This window comes from Cyprinodon tularosa, unplaced genomic scaffold, assembly GCF_016077235.1.
Source record: "Cyprinodon tularosa strain WSP-4 unplaced genomic scaffold, ASM1607723v1 ctg44, whole genome shotgun sequence".
Lineage (NCBI taxonomy): Eukaryota > Metazoa > Chordata > Actinopteri > Cyprinodontiformes > Cyprinodontidae > Cyprinodon > Cyprinodon tularosa.
The window spans coordinates 883,291-901,873 of NW_024039163.1; the positions used below are offsets into that span (position 1 = coordinate 883,291).

The 18,583-nt window shown below is 39.0% G+C and overlaps 1 protein-coding gene across 2 annotated transcripts in view; it reads left to right on the forward strand.

The window, feature by feature from the left end:
• Window positions 1-9,137: 9,137 nt before the first annotated feature.
• Window positions 9,138-18,583, forward strand: part of LOC119793096 (transcription factor Maf) — a 72,121-nt gene continuing 62,675 nt past the window's right edge. Inside the window, exons 1-2 of one of the 2 annotated variants that reach the window (XR_005282061.1) lie at window positions 9,138-10,493; window positions 16,429-16,494. Coding sequence is in view for 1 of the 2 variants with exons in the window: in XM_038300081.1 (XP_038156009.1) it covers window positions 9,520-10,493; window positions 16,429-16,456 (1,002 nt within the window). In the remaining variant the exon portion in view is untranslated. The remainder of the gene's footprint in view (window positions 10,494-16,428; window positions 16,495-18,583) is intronic. The other variant, XM_038300081.1, reaches the window with a different exon arrangement.

The following is an 18,583-nucleotide window of genomic DNA, read 5'->3' on the forward strand; positions in this document are numbered from 1 at the left end:
TACATACACAGTGTAGTACTCAGGAGACTAGAACATTCTCAATGTGTTGTTGTCATTTTGAGAGAAAATTCAGAAGTTCTCAAACAGGTGTTTACCTGAACATGGCCTGAGTGGGCTGAAATGGCAGAAACCATATTTGGAAATGTAATACATTCCTTTATATTTACATAGCATCCTACACTGGTTTATTTTCTTGTGTAATATTTCTTCTTTGTGTTTTACTGTTCCCGTGTTTTCCCCTCTGTTTGTTTATTAGAAGTCTTTTGACCATTGACCACTAGTAAAGAGGGGAGGAGTGGGAAGGGGGAACCTGGTGCATGGGGGTTCTCACTCCAGAAACGGAAACCACTTTATGTCTCGGCTCTAGATGGAAGTCCTCTGCAAGTAATTGAGCAAAAAACCAGTAAAATTCCTCCCATTCTCCCATTGTTTTAGGGTACTCTTGGCTCACTTTATATAACTGTCACCTGAACTGGAAAGACAACAAGAGTTAAGTTATGATATCTGTCAAACTGTCTGCAGTGTCTCCAGTCATAAATTCTCAAGAACAGGAAACAACAGAAGACCTCTCTCTGGTTCCGCCTGAGTATCATGACCTTCATCTGGTTTTCAATAAGTCTAAGACTGTCTCTCTCCCGCCTCACCACCCATATGACTTTGCTATTACTACTTCGTGGAGTTCCTCTTCCCCACAGTAGGTTGTATAACCTGTTCAAAGCCTGCCACCTCATCCTTCTTCGTCGACTTCCATCCTCCCCTGAGACAGCTCAGCTCCTGACTAAGCATGTTTTCTGCCTTTAAGGAATCCCTTGTGATATACTGCTGGACAGGGGTCTGCAATTTATCTCCGAGGTTTTGCACTTTTTAGGGTGTGCCAAGACTTATCTTAGTTTAGCTTTTCATCCCCAAACTAATGCTCAGTAAGAATATGTGAATCAGGTGCTTGAGGGATCCTGTTTGTCACACCCATCATCAGGGAGTACTCAGTTGCCTTGGGTTGAATATGCAGATATTTGTCACACTTAGTCTGGTATATTTGACTCCTATCTAGGATACCAACCTCCCCAGTTTCCATCTTACAAGCAGGACATTGCAGTGTCCTCTGTCAAACACCACATTCAGAGCTGCAGACGTATCAAGAACCTGACGATTTCTGTCTTTAGTGGAAGCTAATCTACGTTGGCCAATTGGAGGATTCCTGCTCCTCGGTATTCACCCGGACAAGGTTTTTCTATCAACTCGTGACAATAACTGAAGCGCTTCTAATCGCAAACTCTCTTCGAGATTCATTGATCCATTTGAAATCCAGGCAGTGCTCAGTTATTCTGCAGTTTGCCTCATGCTGCTCATTTAAAGATTCATCCTGTTTTTCATGTCTCTCTGATCAAGCTTATCCTATATAGTGATTCCTACAAATTCTAAGATGTCGCTGGCCATCTTTACGTTGCAAGTATTTCATACTCTATACGGAAAAGGAGAGTCAGCTGGTTTTCCTTAGAAAGAAAACTTGAACCAATCTGACTGCTGGTCTGATTGAATTGTTACTGTAAAGTGCTTTAAGATGACATTTGTTGTGGACTGGTGATATGTAAACAAACTTAACTGAAAATGAATGTTATTTAGTGTTTGCTGAAAATATTAGATCTGTTGCTTGTATTAAAGCAAATTTTGGGAAGAGATATTCCTTCAGAGAAGATATAACATCTTAGCATCTGCTTGGATCACCCTCTCCTGTTGGACATATCTTCAGAGATATCCAAGCCCAACAAGTTCATGGTAATTTTCAACACTTCATACAGTAAAGTGTGAGTATATAAAACGATAAATATACCCCATTAATTGAATAATTAAAAACTAGTAGGGAGTTGGCATGTCTCCGACCCTATTTGGGGGGTTAAAGTTGGTAACCCCCTCATTAGAACCATATGCAATACAACAGAAAGTCTTCAAATAAGTATTATTTTTTCAAATTAATTACTAAACCTAAATATCATAACAGCATTCTGTCCTCTTTTTTCAGTTTATCAACATAAATTTCAATTATTTTTTTTACATTGCAGGTTGAGATCTAATAAAAAAATAGAACATATATGTTTTTAATATATTTGTTCTAATTATTTTTTATGAATATTCAGGGATATTATGGAACGAGTAATTGAAAGCAAAAAATTGCATATCATATTTTTTAATATTTTCTGTGCTTTTGTATTTTTTACTAATATAAAAAAAATCTCTGACTTTTCACTATCACTAGATAAGAAAGTTGTATTAACCAAAACAAAAATCACATCGAAATAATTCAAATTTTCCAGTAGAGGAATAATGTGACACCATAGGATAAATTCATTAAACAACCGTTGAGTCAGATCACTTGTGCACAGTCGCTCATTCTTTAAGACTAAGCTGGCCAAGTACTGTGCATGCAAGTGTGTCAGCAGAGGCAGAGGGAGGAGGTAGAAGAGGATAAAGAGCGGAAAGATCCTGTGTACTTCCTTGCTGCAAGATGGTGCAGTTGGACTCTGACTAATGGGGAAACCCTTTATGTATATGAGTCACATTAATAACAACGCAGAGTGGACACTATGGACATTAATAACAGTGTTCAGTTGCAGAGAGCATATAGCACACTACATACACCGGCTACATCAATTACATCTCATAACTTACAACTGCAACATGAATCATTGTGCCACATGGTCACCGGGAGTCATGCAAACAAACACAGTTGTTGTGCATGCTACTAAAAATAGGAACTGACGGCCATTAGCAAAGAGATTCAAGTATTGTACATATGTGCCTCTATTTTTATAGAAGACTATTATAAAGGTTTACCTTTGAAGAGACAGAAATATTTCGCCTTTATTGGTATGACAGTGGTGATTTCTTCCACGGGTTTCTCTAAATGCTGAGCAATGGATGTGGGGATAGTTGATGAAACCAGTAATGCAGCTGTATGTGTTCAATGAAAGACATTGGGTTTAGGTACTGAACAGTAATATAATTCTACTTTTTCTGTGTTTTTATCTTTTAAAGACAAGAAGTGTCACATGAGCTAACAACCTCTAACTGCTGCAGTACTCCTCAGAAAAATTTTAACAAGCATTTTGTCACATATAGCTTGGGTTGTCCCATGTTCAGTGAAGAGCAGAAGCAAGCATTCATCTGCGGGGATGTGGTGGGCATCGCATTTTACATTTTTCTTCAGAAGCAGTAGTTTGATGGAGGATCTTGTGTTTCTTTACTTAATTTTTAAATAATTTTGTATTTGTTTTAAAGTGCTTCAACATGAAAATGTATCATTTTCCAAAAACATCCAAAAGCTGATCAGAATAAATACAATTAAAAAAAAAGGGAGTTTCATCATGTTCTTTTTTCAACTTTCATTTTGCAATACTTTTGGTCAATTAGCAGTTTTCACATGAGATACTTTAAAGCTTTGTTCTTTAGTCATTTATAGTCACTATCTATATCGTGTGCTCTCCTTGTTAAGTTCTACATCTGTTATCAAACATACAACAATGACATATTTTATAAATAAATGTTTCGTTTGTTACTTTATGCTTGTTAGAATTTCAGCTTAAAGTCTAGGATGTTAGCAAATTTTTGAAAAGACCCGCCCTCTTTTAAAAAAATGCACATGCACAACCCTGTGTACCCGCTCCTGTTCTCATACTGTAGCTCATACAAGCCTACTGTGTCCGAACGTCCGTCCTAACCCCCTAAATCCTTCAATCACTGTATAGAGCAGGGACTATTTAGTGGAATTTATAGCGAACTCAGTTAACTTACCTGCATCATCTTTGTTATTAGTCGCCATTGTCGGGTAGCGATAGCAGGCCGCTGTGACAGCAAATCCTGTAATGCTTTGTGTGGAGAGCTCTCTGTGCAAAGCATTCCGGGATATATCTGCCTCTGCTGAGGCTTTTCTTATCCTCTCAACTCTTCGTAGACACTTTTTCTCTTACCATCCTCTGCCATTTCCAAAGAATCCCATTGAGAAAGGTGAGCTTCAATGCCTGTCTGAAACGGTAGCTCAACACAGACATGCGGCTGAAAGTGCGCATGTGCAAAAAAAGATAGCTGATGGGACAAGCATGTAGGACAGCCTTACGTAAGCATATCACCAAATTATTTACCAGGAGGACCACTTATTTAGATTATCCACCCGGAAATAAAAGATCAACCTCTATACTTTTATTGCAGAAAGACATTGTCATCTTCTCCCAAAAATTGCAAGATTACAAAGCAGTTTTAATAATATTCTGTGGGCTTGAGTCTCAGTATGGACTCAGTCGAATGTTTTTAACATTCAAATGGTTTACTGCTAAACCAGCATATTACTATTTTAAGACAATAGCAACATAAACAGTTTCTTTCTGGTCAGGGCACAAAGAGTGGTATATGGGTTGCATTCGGTTGGTCAGATTATTGTAATGACATTTTTACCGATCTTGACAAAAAAGGCAGCTGCAGATCATACCACTGCCGTTTCCTAGACATTTGGGATCCATGAATTCACTGTAACAGGACCGGATCCTAACAAGGGAGAGAGCCTACGATTTCTATGTTCCTTAGCTAAAGAAAAAGCTCACTGTAAGCTTGAAATGTGCAGACAATGTTGGCTCGCTCAATAAAATCATGATTGAACCTTTGTTTTTAGTCGAGTGTTCTTAAAACAGGGCAGCTATGCAGACTAAAGAAAATTGGAGAATTCCGGAATATGATCTCTGAATGAATGAAAAAAAGAAAATTGTGAAACTATAAAAAGAAAAAAAAATTATGGAAAAAATATTTGTGTCTCAAACCTTTATTATTTCCATTCACTATAAGTTACATCCGTCCATCTGTTGATTTTTGAGTCCTTTCTTGATTTTTTTTTTTTTAGTTTTTGGATTTTCCAATTTCTGTAATTGTAAATTGTAAAATATCTTCCAAAGTACACAGTGGCACAGTTTGTAGCACTGTTGCCTTGCAGCAAGAAGGTTCTGGTTTCAGTTCCTGGCTCTGGGCATTTCTGCATGGAGTTTGCATATTCCCCCATGCATGCCTGTGTGTTTGTGTGTAGATGTGATAATGCTCACTCTTAATTTTCTAAAATTATTGTTTAAATTATTATCTATTGTCTGAAATTTTACACACTCCACGCCTCATAAAAAAAAGAAGAAAATATTTCATTTGTTGTCTTATTGTACATTGGTAAAATGATAGACAAACAATACGGATGTAGAGCAAAAAGATGGTCTCCGCCAGAAACAGCATATTTAAATTATGCATTAGTAGTTTTTTTTTTTTCTTCTTTCTGTAAGGTCTTAGCCTGTTCCTGTAGGTGATCCTACCCCCTTTCTACTCTATACATTAAAACTCTGATAAATAAAGGTGCAGAGCTTTTCTCTCTGCTTCTTTCTTTGTAATAGCTTCTCACACATCCTCATTCCAATACAAAAGATACAACAGTTAGTTAAGACCCAAAGAAACATTTCATTTTCTCTCCTTCTAATTAAATGTGGCTCAGATGAGCCCACTGAGCCCACTCGTCTGGTTGTCCTCCATTTGGAGTGCCACCAGAGTTTAATATATGGCATTAAACAGGGATTGGGGATGAAAATGAAGCCCACCTCCCACTGGGAATGTAATGGATGATTATGAAGCATAATCTTAGTAATACAGGAATCCTTTAGTTCATGTCATCTTATTTAAGTTACTGTCTGTTAAAGATGATCCACTTTCAGCAGTTTTTGGCATGTCTCAAGTTTTCTATATTCTAAATCTAGTTTTTAATGGGAAATACTGATTAAAACCTATGAAGAATACTTTGCTTATATTACAGATAGATTCTATTTGGCAATAGAGCTTTTCTATATGAATTTCCCCTCACACAACAGTGGAGAAAGGAAATAATGGGTGATCCTTTACCTGTAACCTTTAAGGGCTAAACTGCAAAAGGTCACATACCAGTTAATTTCAAACATACTGTGGCTGGTCTTTAAATATACTCTCAGCAGAATACATTCAATGCAAAAACACTAATATTCATACCAAAAAAGATAAGAAGAACTGTTTACATGAGATTATTTCCCACTGGGCAGAATTCTGATTTAAAGAAAGCTTTTAAATTGGCTTTTATCTGTATTAATTTCTTAAAGAAACAGGCAGCAGTTGTACAACTCTATATGCATTTATGTAACTTAGGGCACTTAACTATGCCTTTATAATATCTCCTAATGCTCTTAGCTCTCCTCTTTACAAACATTGTGTAAGTGGGCCCCCTTCTGTAGGAAGATCATCCTAAGTGCATCCCAGTATGCAAAAATATATCCTCAATACAATAAAGACCGCAGTAAACTTAAATGCAGCCTCTCTACATGAAACTCCAAAGGGAGACAATATGAGCAGGTTCCGACACTATTAGCCTACAGTGATGCAGTAATGCAATGGCTCTGTACTATAGTTGTTAACCCAGAACACTACAGGTAGATAAATTCTGGTTAATGAGATCTAGAAAACTCAGAGCTCACATGGCCAGAGGGAAGTATTCATTTGACCTAATACTGGATGTATAAACATGAGAATAATTGCAAGGGGTGCTGGTGCCTATCTCCAGCTGTCTACGGGCGAGAAGCAGGGTACACCCAGGACAGGTCGCCAGTCCATCGCAGGGCAACGTGCAGACAAAAAGGGACAACCATTAATGCACACACTCACACCTAAGGAGAATTTAGAGAATGCTTTGACCCAGAAACTCACAAAAAAATGATCCCACTCAAAATGGAATTTCTTTTCTTTTCTTGTATGAGTCAGGTTTTGTTCTATACATGGAATAAAAAGTTTGTTTTTCTTGACTTATTACCATTTTGTGTATTGGCCACAGATACTTTTTTTAAATAACTGTTGGGGGAGTTATATTATGAAGCAAAGTCTTTGTAGTTTAAGCTGACATGACATAATTGATCAAATTTGATATACGACCCAACCAAAAACTGGGTACTATGATGACTGCAGAATTGGAATACATTGAAGTGAAAGGGCTGAGCAGAATGCTCTTCCCCGACTTATAGGGGCCTATTTTCATCGAACTTGTGCTGTAATTTGAGTCAGACAGGAAGTGAGACAAGGGGCAAAATGACTGCACATCACTTTTAAAATGACTGGATTGGTTGTATGCAATGAATGGCAAAATGTGTGTTTTGGGGGTAAAAAGCTGAAATGGAAGGCCTTAGATATAAAGATGGACTTTCAACAACAAAGATATAACACATAACAGCACCATATTGCTTACATTTCAACCTATGTCATGGAAATGTGGAGCAAACTGCGAAATATTTTTTCCTGAACAGAGTTTTGTGATTCTGTTTGTGGTAGAAAATAGGAAATATCCTGTCCTGAATACATCCTGGTGTCCTAAGCAGGATGAATGTGTCCTCTATTTAAGTCTGTAGCATCCACAGGTTTCTAATAGTTAAAGAGTATCACCTATTCCTAAGCAACAGCAGCAGGTGTTTGTCCTATTTTTTTAAAATTAAATTTAATAATGGTGTACAGCCACATTGCATTGTGATTATTCTTATTTTTGCCTCTTGGAATATTACTGTGTGAATGCCAAAAAAAAAAAAAAAAAAATAACACTGTTTAAGCAAATTCATATAAAACCTCCAAAAAAGATTAATTGACTGATTTATTTGAATGCAAAAATAATATCAAAGTCTTCACAATCTCATAGGAAACACACATTTTATGAAATCTAAAATGCCAATTATTCAAAGTTTGAAAATAATAATAACCTGCATGAAAATAAATCTCTTAGCCTTACATTCACACTCGGTTCCTTAAAGTTCCTGCCAGTCAGCAGCAATGTGCAGCAGCTTCAGATGAGACATTACATCAGACTTATATTTATTCATAGGCATCTGAGGGGCTTCTATGGTGTACTCTAATGAATAAAACACAATGTTTATTCTTCCTGTTTAACATTAGGTCCCATGAACAGTCACAGGGACCAGGAGAATATTTACTTGTGTTTAGGACACCGGGGAGTTGGATTATCTGCAGGCGGCTTTGTAGTTTTCTGAAGCTTCCCCTGTGTGACACAATCCAGGGAGAGCGCTCTTATTTACTCTCTGGTCCTGAGAGTATAGCCCTGCTTAGTGTTTGTTCTTATGTGCAATGACTCCTGAGGAGAGTGTTCCAGTAGACACAGAAACAGAGACACATGATCATAATGTGAGATTTGGATGATGGAGTCCAGAGGGAAACATGTTGTCAGAACAGACTGCTCTGTTAGAGAGACTGGGCTTTATATTGACATGGGACACTTGGAGTGTGATACTGGGGTTGAAGAACATCGCAAAGAAATTCTCATTTATGCCGAAAGGTGGCGACATTGGGTTTAAAAACAGTGCAATTGAATCAGACTAAACCCATGCCATGCTGCTTTCAAACATTCAACTTTACTCACATAAATGCAGCATCTCTTGCCGTTTGGCTTTTTAAATAAACAGAGTGTTTGACATTTGAGGAAACAGTTGAGTGAAATCGATTTCAACACAAGATGATGCTTTTAAATACAAAATGTTGCACTTCATTTGAAGAGATGAAGGGTTGCAACTTTGTAATTAATTAATTAGTAATTAACAATTTGACCATATTATAAATCAAATATTATTTCATATCCCAGCTTACAACCTATTTATCAAAGGGATATTAAACTCTGGGTTTAGTGTCAATTCTTTTATATTCCTTACATCTTTTCTTTATTCACTTATTTTTGTTGATAGTTGCATTAAAGTATTTTGGGCAGTTATTATGATTAGAAGCAGTCTCCTCTTTTTTAAAATGTACTTCGCATTTTTTTTCGTAATTTTATTTCTTTTTCTGTTCAAAATGACAAAAACATAATTGTTTATTCTCAAAAATAAGCCCTTTGATCTATTTGACAGGTATAAAAAACTTTTCTTCTATTATGCTAATGAAGTCCTTGGACCAGTGTGCTGATTGGTTGGGTCTCAGTCAATTTCATATTTCATTCCTGACGTCAGGACGCCTATAAAACTAAGGAATGGTTTTTAACTCGTCGGCTGACTGATCTCATTGAAAAAAAAAAAAATATCTATCAATCCTTGGGTGGAGTTTTTTTTTTTTACTCTCATTCTCTACTAGGCAACTATTTGGCTGGGACACATACGTGAACCTCCTCAAATTGGCGCACTAATCCTAAAAGGAGCCATGAAGTGTTAAACGGTAGAAACAGAGAGAGCGGCGCTCAGACAGCCGCACGCTGGGAGAGAGGGAGGAAACAGCGCTGCTCCAATGCGTCTGTGCAACACAGACTGAAGAGAGAGAGAGAAAAAACTTATCGACTCACAAAACCCGAACCTGCGCAGCGCAATTAGTGCGAGAGAACTCACTTTTCCTTCTGTTTTGAAGAAAATAAATAAAGAAATCAAGCTGGCTCAGTGCGTGTCTCAGCAGCCTACTTTGACAGGTGCTCCTCACCCCCTTTGGAGGACTGTCAACAGCAAGAGGATGGCATCAGAGCTGGCAATGAGCAACTCCGACCTGCCCACCAGTCCCCTGGCCATGGAATATGTTAATGACTTCGATCTGATGAAGTTTGAAGTGAAAAAGGAGCCGGTGGAGCCCGATCGCATCATCAACCAGTGCAGCCGCCTGGTCGCCGGGGGATCCCTATCTTCCACCCCGATGAGCACGCCTTGCAGCTCGGTTCCCCCCTCTCCAAGCTTCTCGGCGCCCAGTCCGGGATCAGGGAGCGAACAGAAGACGCACTTGGAGGATTTCTACTGGATGACCGGGTACCAGCAGCAGCTGAACCCCGAGGCTCTGGGCTTTAGCCCAGAGGACGCCGTAGAGGCGCTGATCAGCAGCAGTCACCAGCTCCAAACCTTCGACGGCTATGCCAGAGGGCAACAGTTCGGCGGAGCGGCCGGGGCAGGAGGCGCCATGGCCGGGGAGGAGATGGGATCGGCGGCCGCCGTGGTGTCCGCGGTCATCGCCGCTGCCGCAGCCCAGAACGGGGCTCCCCACCACCACCACCATCACCACCACCACCACACAGGGGCACACCACCCCTCCTCCGGGTCCCAGTCCGGCGGCGGCGCGGGGGGCAACCACCAGCACATGCGGCTGGAGGAGCGCTTCTCGGACGAGCAGCTGGTCACCATGTCGGTGCGGGAACTGAACCGGCAGCTCCGGGGGGTCAGCAAGGAAGAAGTGATCCGTCTGAAACAGAAGAGGAGGACACTAAAGAACAGAGGCTATGCGCAGTCCTGTCGGTACAAGCGCGTCCAGCAGCGGCACGTCCTGGAAGGGGAGAAGACGCAGCTCATGCAGCAGGTGGACCACCTCAAGCAGGAGATCTCCCGGCTGGCCAGGGAGAGGGACGCCTACAAGGAGAAATATGAGAAGCTCATCAGCACCGGCTTCAGAGAAAACGGAGGCTCCAGCAGCGACAACAACCCTTCATCTCCGGAGTTTTTCATGTGAGTGTCGCCGCTGAAAAAGTTTGTGAAAAGCGAACTTCACCCTGAATCACAAAGAAAACTTCTAGTTTGCGCGCAACTTAAAAGACGGTTATGTGTTGGTTAAATCGGCTTAAGTTCAAATCAAAGGACAAAAAAATGTAATAAAACACTTTTTTTTTTTACTTATTTCAACGGCTTCCATGTAAAAGACTATTTTGATTTCTGTTTGATCATCTTTCAAAGAAAGTAAATAGGACATTTTTAAGGATCCAAGTCCACTTTTTCATGTTTGTCTGTCTTTTCTGTCTGCGTCATTCATCTTTACACCCAAATTAGATAAGTGTAAAAAAAAAAGCAACTATTGCTCTAAGCTCAGCAGCTTTGATTGATCTTATTTTAAATATATTTAGATACGCAGTAGTCCAATGATCACACATTTAAATTTTATTGTGAAAAATGACCAAACTCTGTCACATCAAAACTCTGCAGACTGTTGTGAGAAAGTGAAAGCATGCATGCTGGTCATGCACTCTGTCAGTTGTTTTTGAGAACATCTTTTCTTTTTTTTTGTTTTGTTGATTTTTTTTTTGTAATTGTATCATGATTGCATTGTTCAGCTCCATTACTTAATATTTAAAGTCGATTGCGGGAAAGACTTTGGCTTCTGTTGGAGCCACGTGGGGAAAACGACTGTAAAGCAACTTTGTCCTCATTATTGATTGATACTGAAGGCATACCCGAAAACACAGAGAAATAGAATTAGTAAATATATTTCCTGATTTACAACAGTTCAAAATGATTAATCAACAGGTGGGACTGATAATTAAATATCACAATAAGATATATCAAATTTGTTGCAATTAGACGAAAAGAACAATTAATTTATGGCCTCAAATTAATCATGGACTGTTTTAAGTGTCTGCATTTTTTTAAAGCAACCGACTGAATATGTACATCACTGCGGGTATTCTTATTTTCTTTTATCTATTAATAAAATAAACCGAAATGTTTTAAAGTGAAGGTCAGAAATCTACACATTTAACATTCATCAATAAACCTTTATGGATGAAAAACAAATTTATTCTCCTGATCCTCCTTTTTTTTTTGTTCATCTCAGTTTTGCATATTATTTATCTGGATGTTTTTAAAGGCGGGCCAGGTTGCATTTTTTTTATCTCTTCTTCATGAAACTCAAATTTAAATAGAAATAACAACCAAAGTTTGAGGTGCGTTTTTTAGCTTTGGTTTTATCCGCGTGATTGGAAACGGTGCAAAATAATCGTCAAATGACAGCTCCATCTGATAAAGACACTTATTTTTTGATACTTTTATTCACCTAATTATTGTATATAAATTTATTTTCTCTTTTAAAGAAACACAGATTTATTTTCTCCAATAAATAAAAATTAAATGACGGCCTAAACGTCCCCAAAATCCACGAAAGCAGGAATCTTTCTTTAAAAATGATTGAAAATCAGAAAATGTGTGTAATTTTTGCTCTATGCATGTAGATCTATGCCGCAAGGTATCAGAGGAAAGCAGGGTTAATGATTGATTTTAGAGCAAACTTGTACTTTTTCCTGCTCCACTAGTTGAACGCAGTATATAGAGTCCTTCATATTAGGCTCACACACAACGCTGTTCATGACTAATAACACTGTGTATTTTGTGTAGACTGAATAATGCAATGTAAAAATAAAATATTTCAAAGTATATTCTAACAAAAAAGAAAACATAGGAGAAATTCGACGGGCTGCAAATTAAAACCATTTAATCCCATTAATAAAATTTTGCACCACATTTAAGAGATTATTTCAATTAATTAGACTGTTTTTTTTTACACTACTAGGTGGTATTTATACTAGATAATAGTAGAAAACCAGGTGGAATAAGCTGTCATTCAGACTTGCATCACAGAATAGGTTGAATCCAGCTTGCAGATGGTTTCTGCTCTGAGCATCTTAAAGATCAGCACTCTAGGCTGGACCGAATGCCACCACAATGCCTTCTACTGGAAACCTTTATGGCTGTGATAAGTATGTGTACAGCGTTTGTGTGAAATTAGGGGAAAGTGTTTTCTCTCTCCGCATGACCTATTGGACATTTATTTCATTGATGTTGTTTATTTTAATATGAGAACTAGAGCTGTTTTTATTTTTTATTTTGTTTGCATACAAATTTCAGACAGGAAGTAAACTGCAGGGTGCCCAGACAAATCCTTATATGCCTCACCTGTGCACCATTGTCTTCCATAAAGGTCAAAGCTAAAGAAGACAAGGCATGTTAGCAGAAGCTTATCCAGAGGAAATGAAGGATATTTGTCTGTGATTAAAAGAGAGAGTGAGAGACATCAGAGAGGCTGGCTGTCATCCTGCTTTCTTTCAAATGATAAACGATCAGGGATGCACACTAGCTGAGAGGAGAGGGCCTTTTAGTGAGCGTATCCACTAATTTATGGCCCTATCTGATTAGGTCAATATAGTGAGCTATTTAATTACATTTGTGTTATAACCTCTGGAACTACATTGAGACACTGTGGGTCTTTCATGTCACCTCCTTTCGTTCTGAGACGGTGACATGATCAGCTGAAGTCGTGGATGTCTGGTTTGCACTTCTTGTGCGTTTTATAGGGGGGAAATTGCTGAATTTGCTAGCTGCTGTGGAAATGTGTAGGATGTTTTTTTTTATATATAGTGTAGATCTTGACCTCTAGTCACACTAGGGGCCAGGAGAGTAGCACTGATTACACTTCCTGTAGCCGAAGGAGGGCAGGAGGAACAGGAAGCAAACATTTGAGAGTTTCCTCGGTCGCGTCCTCCTTTCACCGCCTTCTGGTTCAGAGAAAAGCGTGCACATGCAGAGCACAGACATGGTGCATTATTAATCCCATCATTATAAGCTGTAATTCTATTCTCAGGCTCAGTATATTGACTTCTGTGCTGTGATCATTTGCAGTCTGTCCAATGATTAGGTTATTAAAGATAATGTAGTTGTCTGCTGTCATAATATTGGTCTCCTCTCTTTCAGGTCAACTATGGGAAATCACTTTGAAATTTATCAGTATTGACATTTGAATCATCGTCATGTGCTTTGCTTTAATGTCTCAGAATTAGTAAGACAAAGGACGTGCTCATTGTTGAGTCTCTGTTTGTGTGCACAAACTCGATATCCAGCGTGCAATGCCTTATATGTGACCTTGTGGTGGAAGGTTGTCCATGTGCTTCAGCTTTAGCTTGTCAAATCTAAAGTAACTCAGTTTTTCATTATGCTGGTGGATTTTCAAGCTTTTATCTTTGAACAATGTTAATATTGACCCAAAAAGCAGAATTATATTATTTCTACAAAATCATACATTTCCAACCTGAAAAGCTTCTTCTAACACTAAAATACTCATCACAGATTAAGCTCTAAGTTTCTGATTTTAAATAAAAAAAAAGGTTTTATGTTAACATGAAAGTATACTTTGCTACAGTAGGACACACAGCTGCATTTATTGAATTTCCACTCCCTGTCTCCACCGCCCCCATAATACACCCTTCCCCCCTGCACCCCCCCACTCACACCCTGATATACCCAAAGGGTTAAAAACAAATTCACATTCAAAAGAGGAAACGTTTTCAATCTTTTCTACTCAGTCTGCGTCTGCATCACTCCATGCGATAAACATTTACATTTAAAGTGATTTAAATCAGCTGCATTCATGTTCCTCTGTGCCCCGTCTATCATCCAGCTCTGTCAGTGGCGGAGCAGCCTCCTCCCTTTGCCCCCTCGTTGTGTCCTGAGTTATGTCTTTTATTTGAAACCCTAATAATTTACCTCTTTCCCATCCTGTCGCGACTGTGCATGTGCAAAGAATGCTCCAGCGGTAAACATGGGTTTCTTCATTTCTGTAGATGCATTTTGGAAAATTGTTTTCCCTGTAAGAAGAAAGCATTGTGAGAGACATTTAATTTTCTGGATTGAAAATTCTACTTCTGTGCAACTAGATTTGCATGAACCTTTGCAAAGAACTTTGATTAGAATGCACAGCTGGAGAGCAATGGTGACAATTTGGGTGAATAGGATTTAAGTTGTTTGAGTCTTAAGAAGTGATGGAAGGTTCGGAAGATGCAGGAAGCATGGTCGGCATGTATGAGTTTATGTCATCCAGGGTGGAGCTGGAGCTAAGCCCGACCCTTGTGTATTTTACCTGCATCTCAATGAAGCAACGGGTGATTTACCCTTCCTCTGCAGGCAGCCTCTCCCTCGGCCAGTCAAACAGACATTGATCTCTTTCTCAGGCAAGGTGACCCACACCGTCGTTCAGCCACTTCTAGAGTCTCGCCTCTCCCTTTCATTTGTACCTGGGAGAGGCCTTGACCCCAAACACGACTGCCATGTCCAAGCCATCTGCACGTGGGGCTCACTCACGTGAGCATGTGGCTGTTTGGGCGAGCCAAAAAGTGGACACACACAGTGAAGATTTCACTTGTAATTCTGAGGCCCCTGTGTTTATCAACGGTTTAATATCTCTGTCTTCATAGCCAACTTTCATAAATTGTAGTTAAAAAAACAGATAGGAGTCAGTCAGGTGGAGGGTTTGGTGAGCTTCCAGCTGATAACATTTGACTGTATTGCAGATCAGTCAATGGGAACTCCTCTGCAGCTCCATGGGTCAGAGTCCATGTGGTGGCTGTATGAGTTGGACTACAGAGAAATGAATAGAAATCCCTGCTTTCTTTTGTTGCTTAAAGACAGACAGAGATGACCTGGTGATCTTCAGCACTCCACCGTTTCAATTCTGTCTTTCTAGACCAAGAAAATAAGGCCTCTTTCAGTTTGTTTTGAGTTTAACCTATCACTATACTCATTGATGAAGCAAGTGTAAATAATTTTGTTTATTCAGAAATGCAAAAGTTGCATAAGTACATAAATATATACAGATAGGTATATAATACATATATGTTCTCATTTTATTTGCAATATCAGACTATATTTATACTTAGATATCTATCTTTTGTTTATACATTGGAGATCTTCTTGAAGAGAGGTGGGATATGAATGAATGGTTAAATTAGTAAATTATTGAATGAACGAATGAGTGAATAAATGGATGATCTATATCAGACAAAATATAAAATAACAAAATCACACAAACATCGTTTAGCTGTAATATTGTATATTATAATTCAAATTACAATTTACTGAAGAAGTAAAACTTTTTGAATCATGCCCCATATAGTGACAGGATGCCTTAATACCTTAATACACTCAATCTCCCTACATCCGACTTTACTTATGAGGCCATACTACCCAAAAGTTAATCATATATATATATATAATATATATTATATTATATAAAATTTAATCACCGACAGACCATAGCCCACACAACCATAAGTGCTAATACTACTCCAACTATGAATATTATACAATTATACGTCCATGTACAATGGCTAAAGATAACCATTAATGTTCCCTTCCCTTCATCCATATCATATTTCCCTAATAAAATATGTTTAGCCTGGACAGGTTGCAAGTCAATTACAGGGGAACACAGAAATATACAGTCCCAAACACCATGCACTTACACACCCCCCACACACACCCCACACAATATATATATTTCTATCTGTTAGGATCCTGAAACCACATACACAAAGAACACATGCAAACATGAAATTTTGTTGCTGCAATGCATCACTGTGTCGCTGAGCAGTGATAGATCTGATTCAAAATTTTTCTAATTAATATTACCTCACAGTTGTGTGTAAACTTATATCAGCATGAGATATCAACTTCAGTTCATTTTAAAAGTTTTATTTTCTCATTGCCATTACATGTAGCTCTCTGTAACCATTTTTTTTAACCCTTTGACGGTAAACATCCACACATTTATCAACAAAAGTTAATTTCACCTCGACTGGAATAATTTGTTAGCCTTTAAATTAATTCTTGTTTCATTTTTCTTTAGGACGTCAAGAAAATTCCTCCATCTGTGATAGAGAGCTGTGATTTCTTGGTCCCCCTGGAGACTGCGGTAACTAATTGTTGTTGTTTTTCTTTTTCTATTACAGTAATTGTGTTTTCTGGAAAGTATTCTCATTATATGTTGTATCATAAACCGAGGGAAAATGAAAAGGAAACATATTTTCAAGAAAGTTGTAAGACTCTAAAATAACAAACAAGAAGGTGCATTTAAGGAATAATTGTATTTCTAAACACCAGCTCTTTAATAACAGCATCACTGTTTTCTATCAACCAATTTATTCTCTGATGTGACTTCTAAATTTCCTTTTCTCTAAAGTTTGACTGCATTTTTTTTTGCTTCAGCTTTAATAGTGCTCTCTGAATGACAGTGGGTGACATGCACAGTACTCTTGGGATGAGACCAAAACCTTTCACCTCTCCTCTGACCTCCTCTGGCTTCCTCTCATCCTCTCCACACTCAGTGCTAGAGAGAAAAAGAACAAAAAGCCCTGGACATTATTTTTATCTGGAGTTGACAGAGAGATGGATGGATGGTGAAACTGATGGAGTGAGAAAGGGAACGCAAGGACTAGTTTTTCGCCGCCTGACATTTCCAGTAGAAAAACTAAAGGAGATGGAAGAGGCAAGGCAGTGCAGAGCTCCAGAGAAGGAAGCAAAGATGGAAGGAGGAAAGTTTGTAAAGGAGCTTAGGGATTTAGGAAAGGAAAGGAAAAGTATCTGGATGTCCACGATAGGGTGAAGGGGGACATGAGGAGGTGAGAGGGGTGAGGAATGCATGGCAGGAGGGCTCCTGGCCATGGATGCAGACAGACAGGCAGGGTAACCAGAGGCAGGCGGTGACCTTCTCTGCTGCTGGAGGATCGAAGGCTTTATTTAATAGCCTGGTCAATGCTGGGTGCTGCTGAGGTATCAGACTTGCAGTCAGGCGACTCATCACCACTGTAATACAACTCTCTAATGCCAACCCCCTCACGCACATATACACACACAGACACAGGACAGGACACTCTCTGGACACTTCAGGTTTTAGCTCATGCAGTTAAAAGGCTGGACAGTGAAAAACTACAGCATCAGCATCAGCTAATTTTACTGTGCAGCCGCCAGCATACTCTGCTTTCCTCATGTGTTCTGCTTGCGAAGCAATTGCATATTTAGTTTATTAAACACATTACGTCAAGTCCTTTTTTATAAATAGCCAAGCAGTCGAACATGTTGAAGGGCTGTCAATAATGTAGGCAGGTGTTGAAAGAATAGAATAACAGGCAGAAAACGGGAAAGTAATGCAGGACTCGTGCATACGTGTGTGCAGGTGTTTGTATGTGTGTGCAGTCCAGGTTTGCGTTTCCTCGTGTGTGTCTGCAGCATTAGGACACCTGCATGCTTCAGCACTTTCTTGCTGTCAGGAGCGCTGAGGTCACAGGGAGGGGAGTGGAGAGGGCACATTAGAAGGAAGCTGTAGAGCTGAACTGAGCCCTCTCAATCCCTCCTCCGGTACCACCCTCTATCTCCTTTTCATTTCTTTTTCCCACCGTCATCCCTTCTCCCCTTGCCGTCCCCTCGCTGTGACAGGGTGAGTCGATCACTTTTTGGAAGGGAGCGAGGGGTCGGGAGGTTTAAGATGCTTTTGAGGCTGACAGCAGGCAGGTCAGGTATTTGTTATCATAGCGGCAGAGTAAGAACAAACTTCCATTCAAGGTGTGCAAGAAAAAGAAATAAAAGAGAATCTATGTATAAATGAAAGTATCTTACCTGCTTTTACACACTTTCATCATCTGAAGGAATGGCAGATTTACAGTATCTTGGGCTTTTAATAATGCCTTTGAACTGTTAGGGAGGACTAGCATAATCCAATCAGAAACAAGCACAACAAGGTTTTACACATAAACATTAAATTAATATTAGTTTAGAAGTTGCAGAGAACCCACCTGCTTTTTGTAGAAATTATCCCAGCAATGATCTTACTAGATATTTTATGACTTTTCTTTTCCAATAAGGTAGTTTTCGTTAAACTCATTAGTTCGCTTCTTTTAAGCAAAGCATATGATTTTTAGTAGAGTTTACTTTAGGGCTTTTGCTGAAGCTGTTTGTCTGTTTCATTCCAACACACATGAAAAGCAGTTTTGACGGGTTTCAGGCCA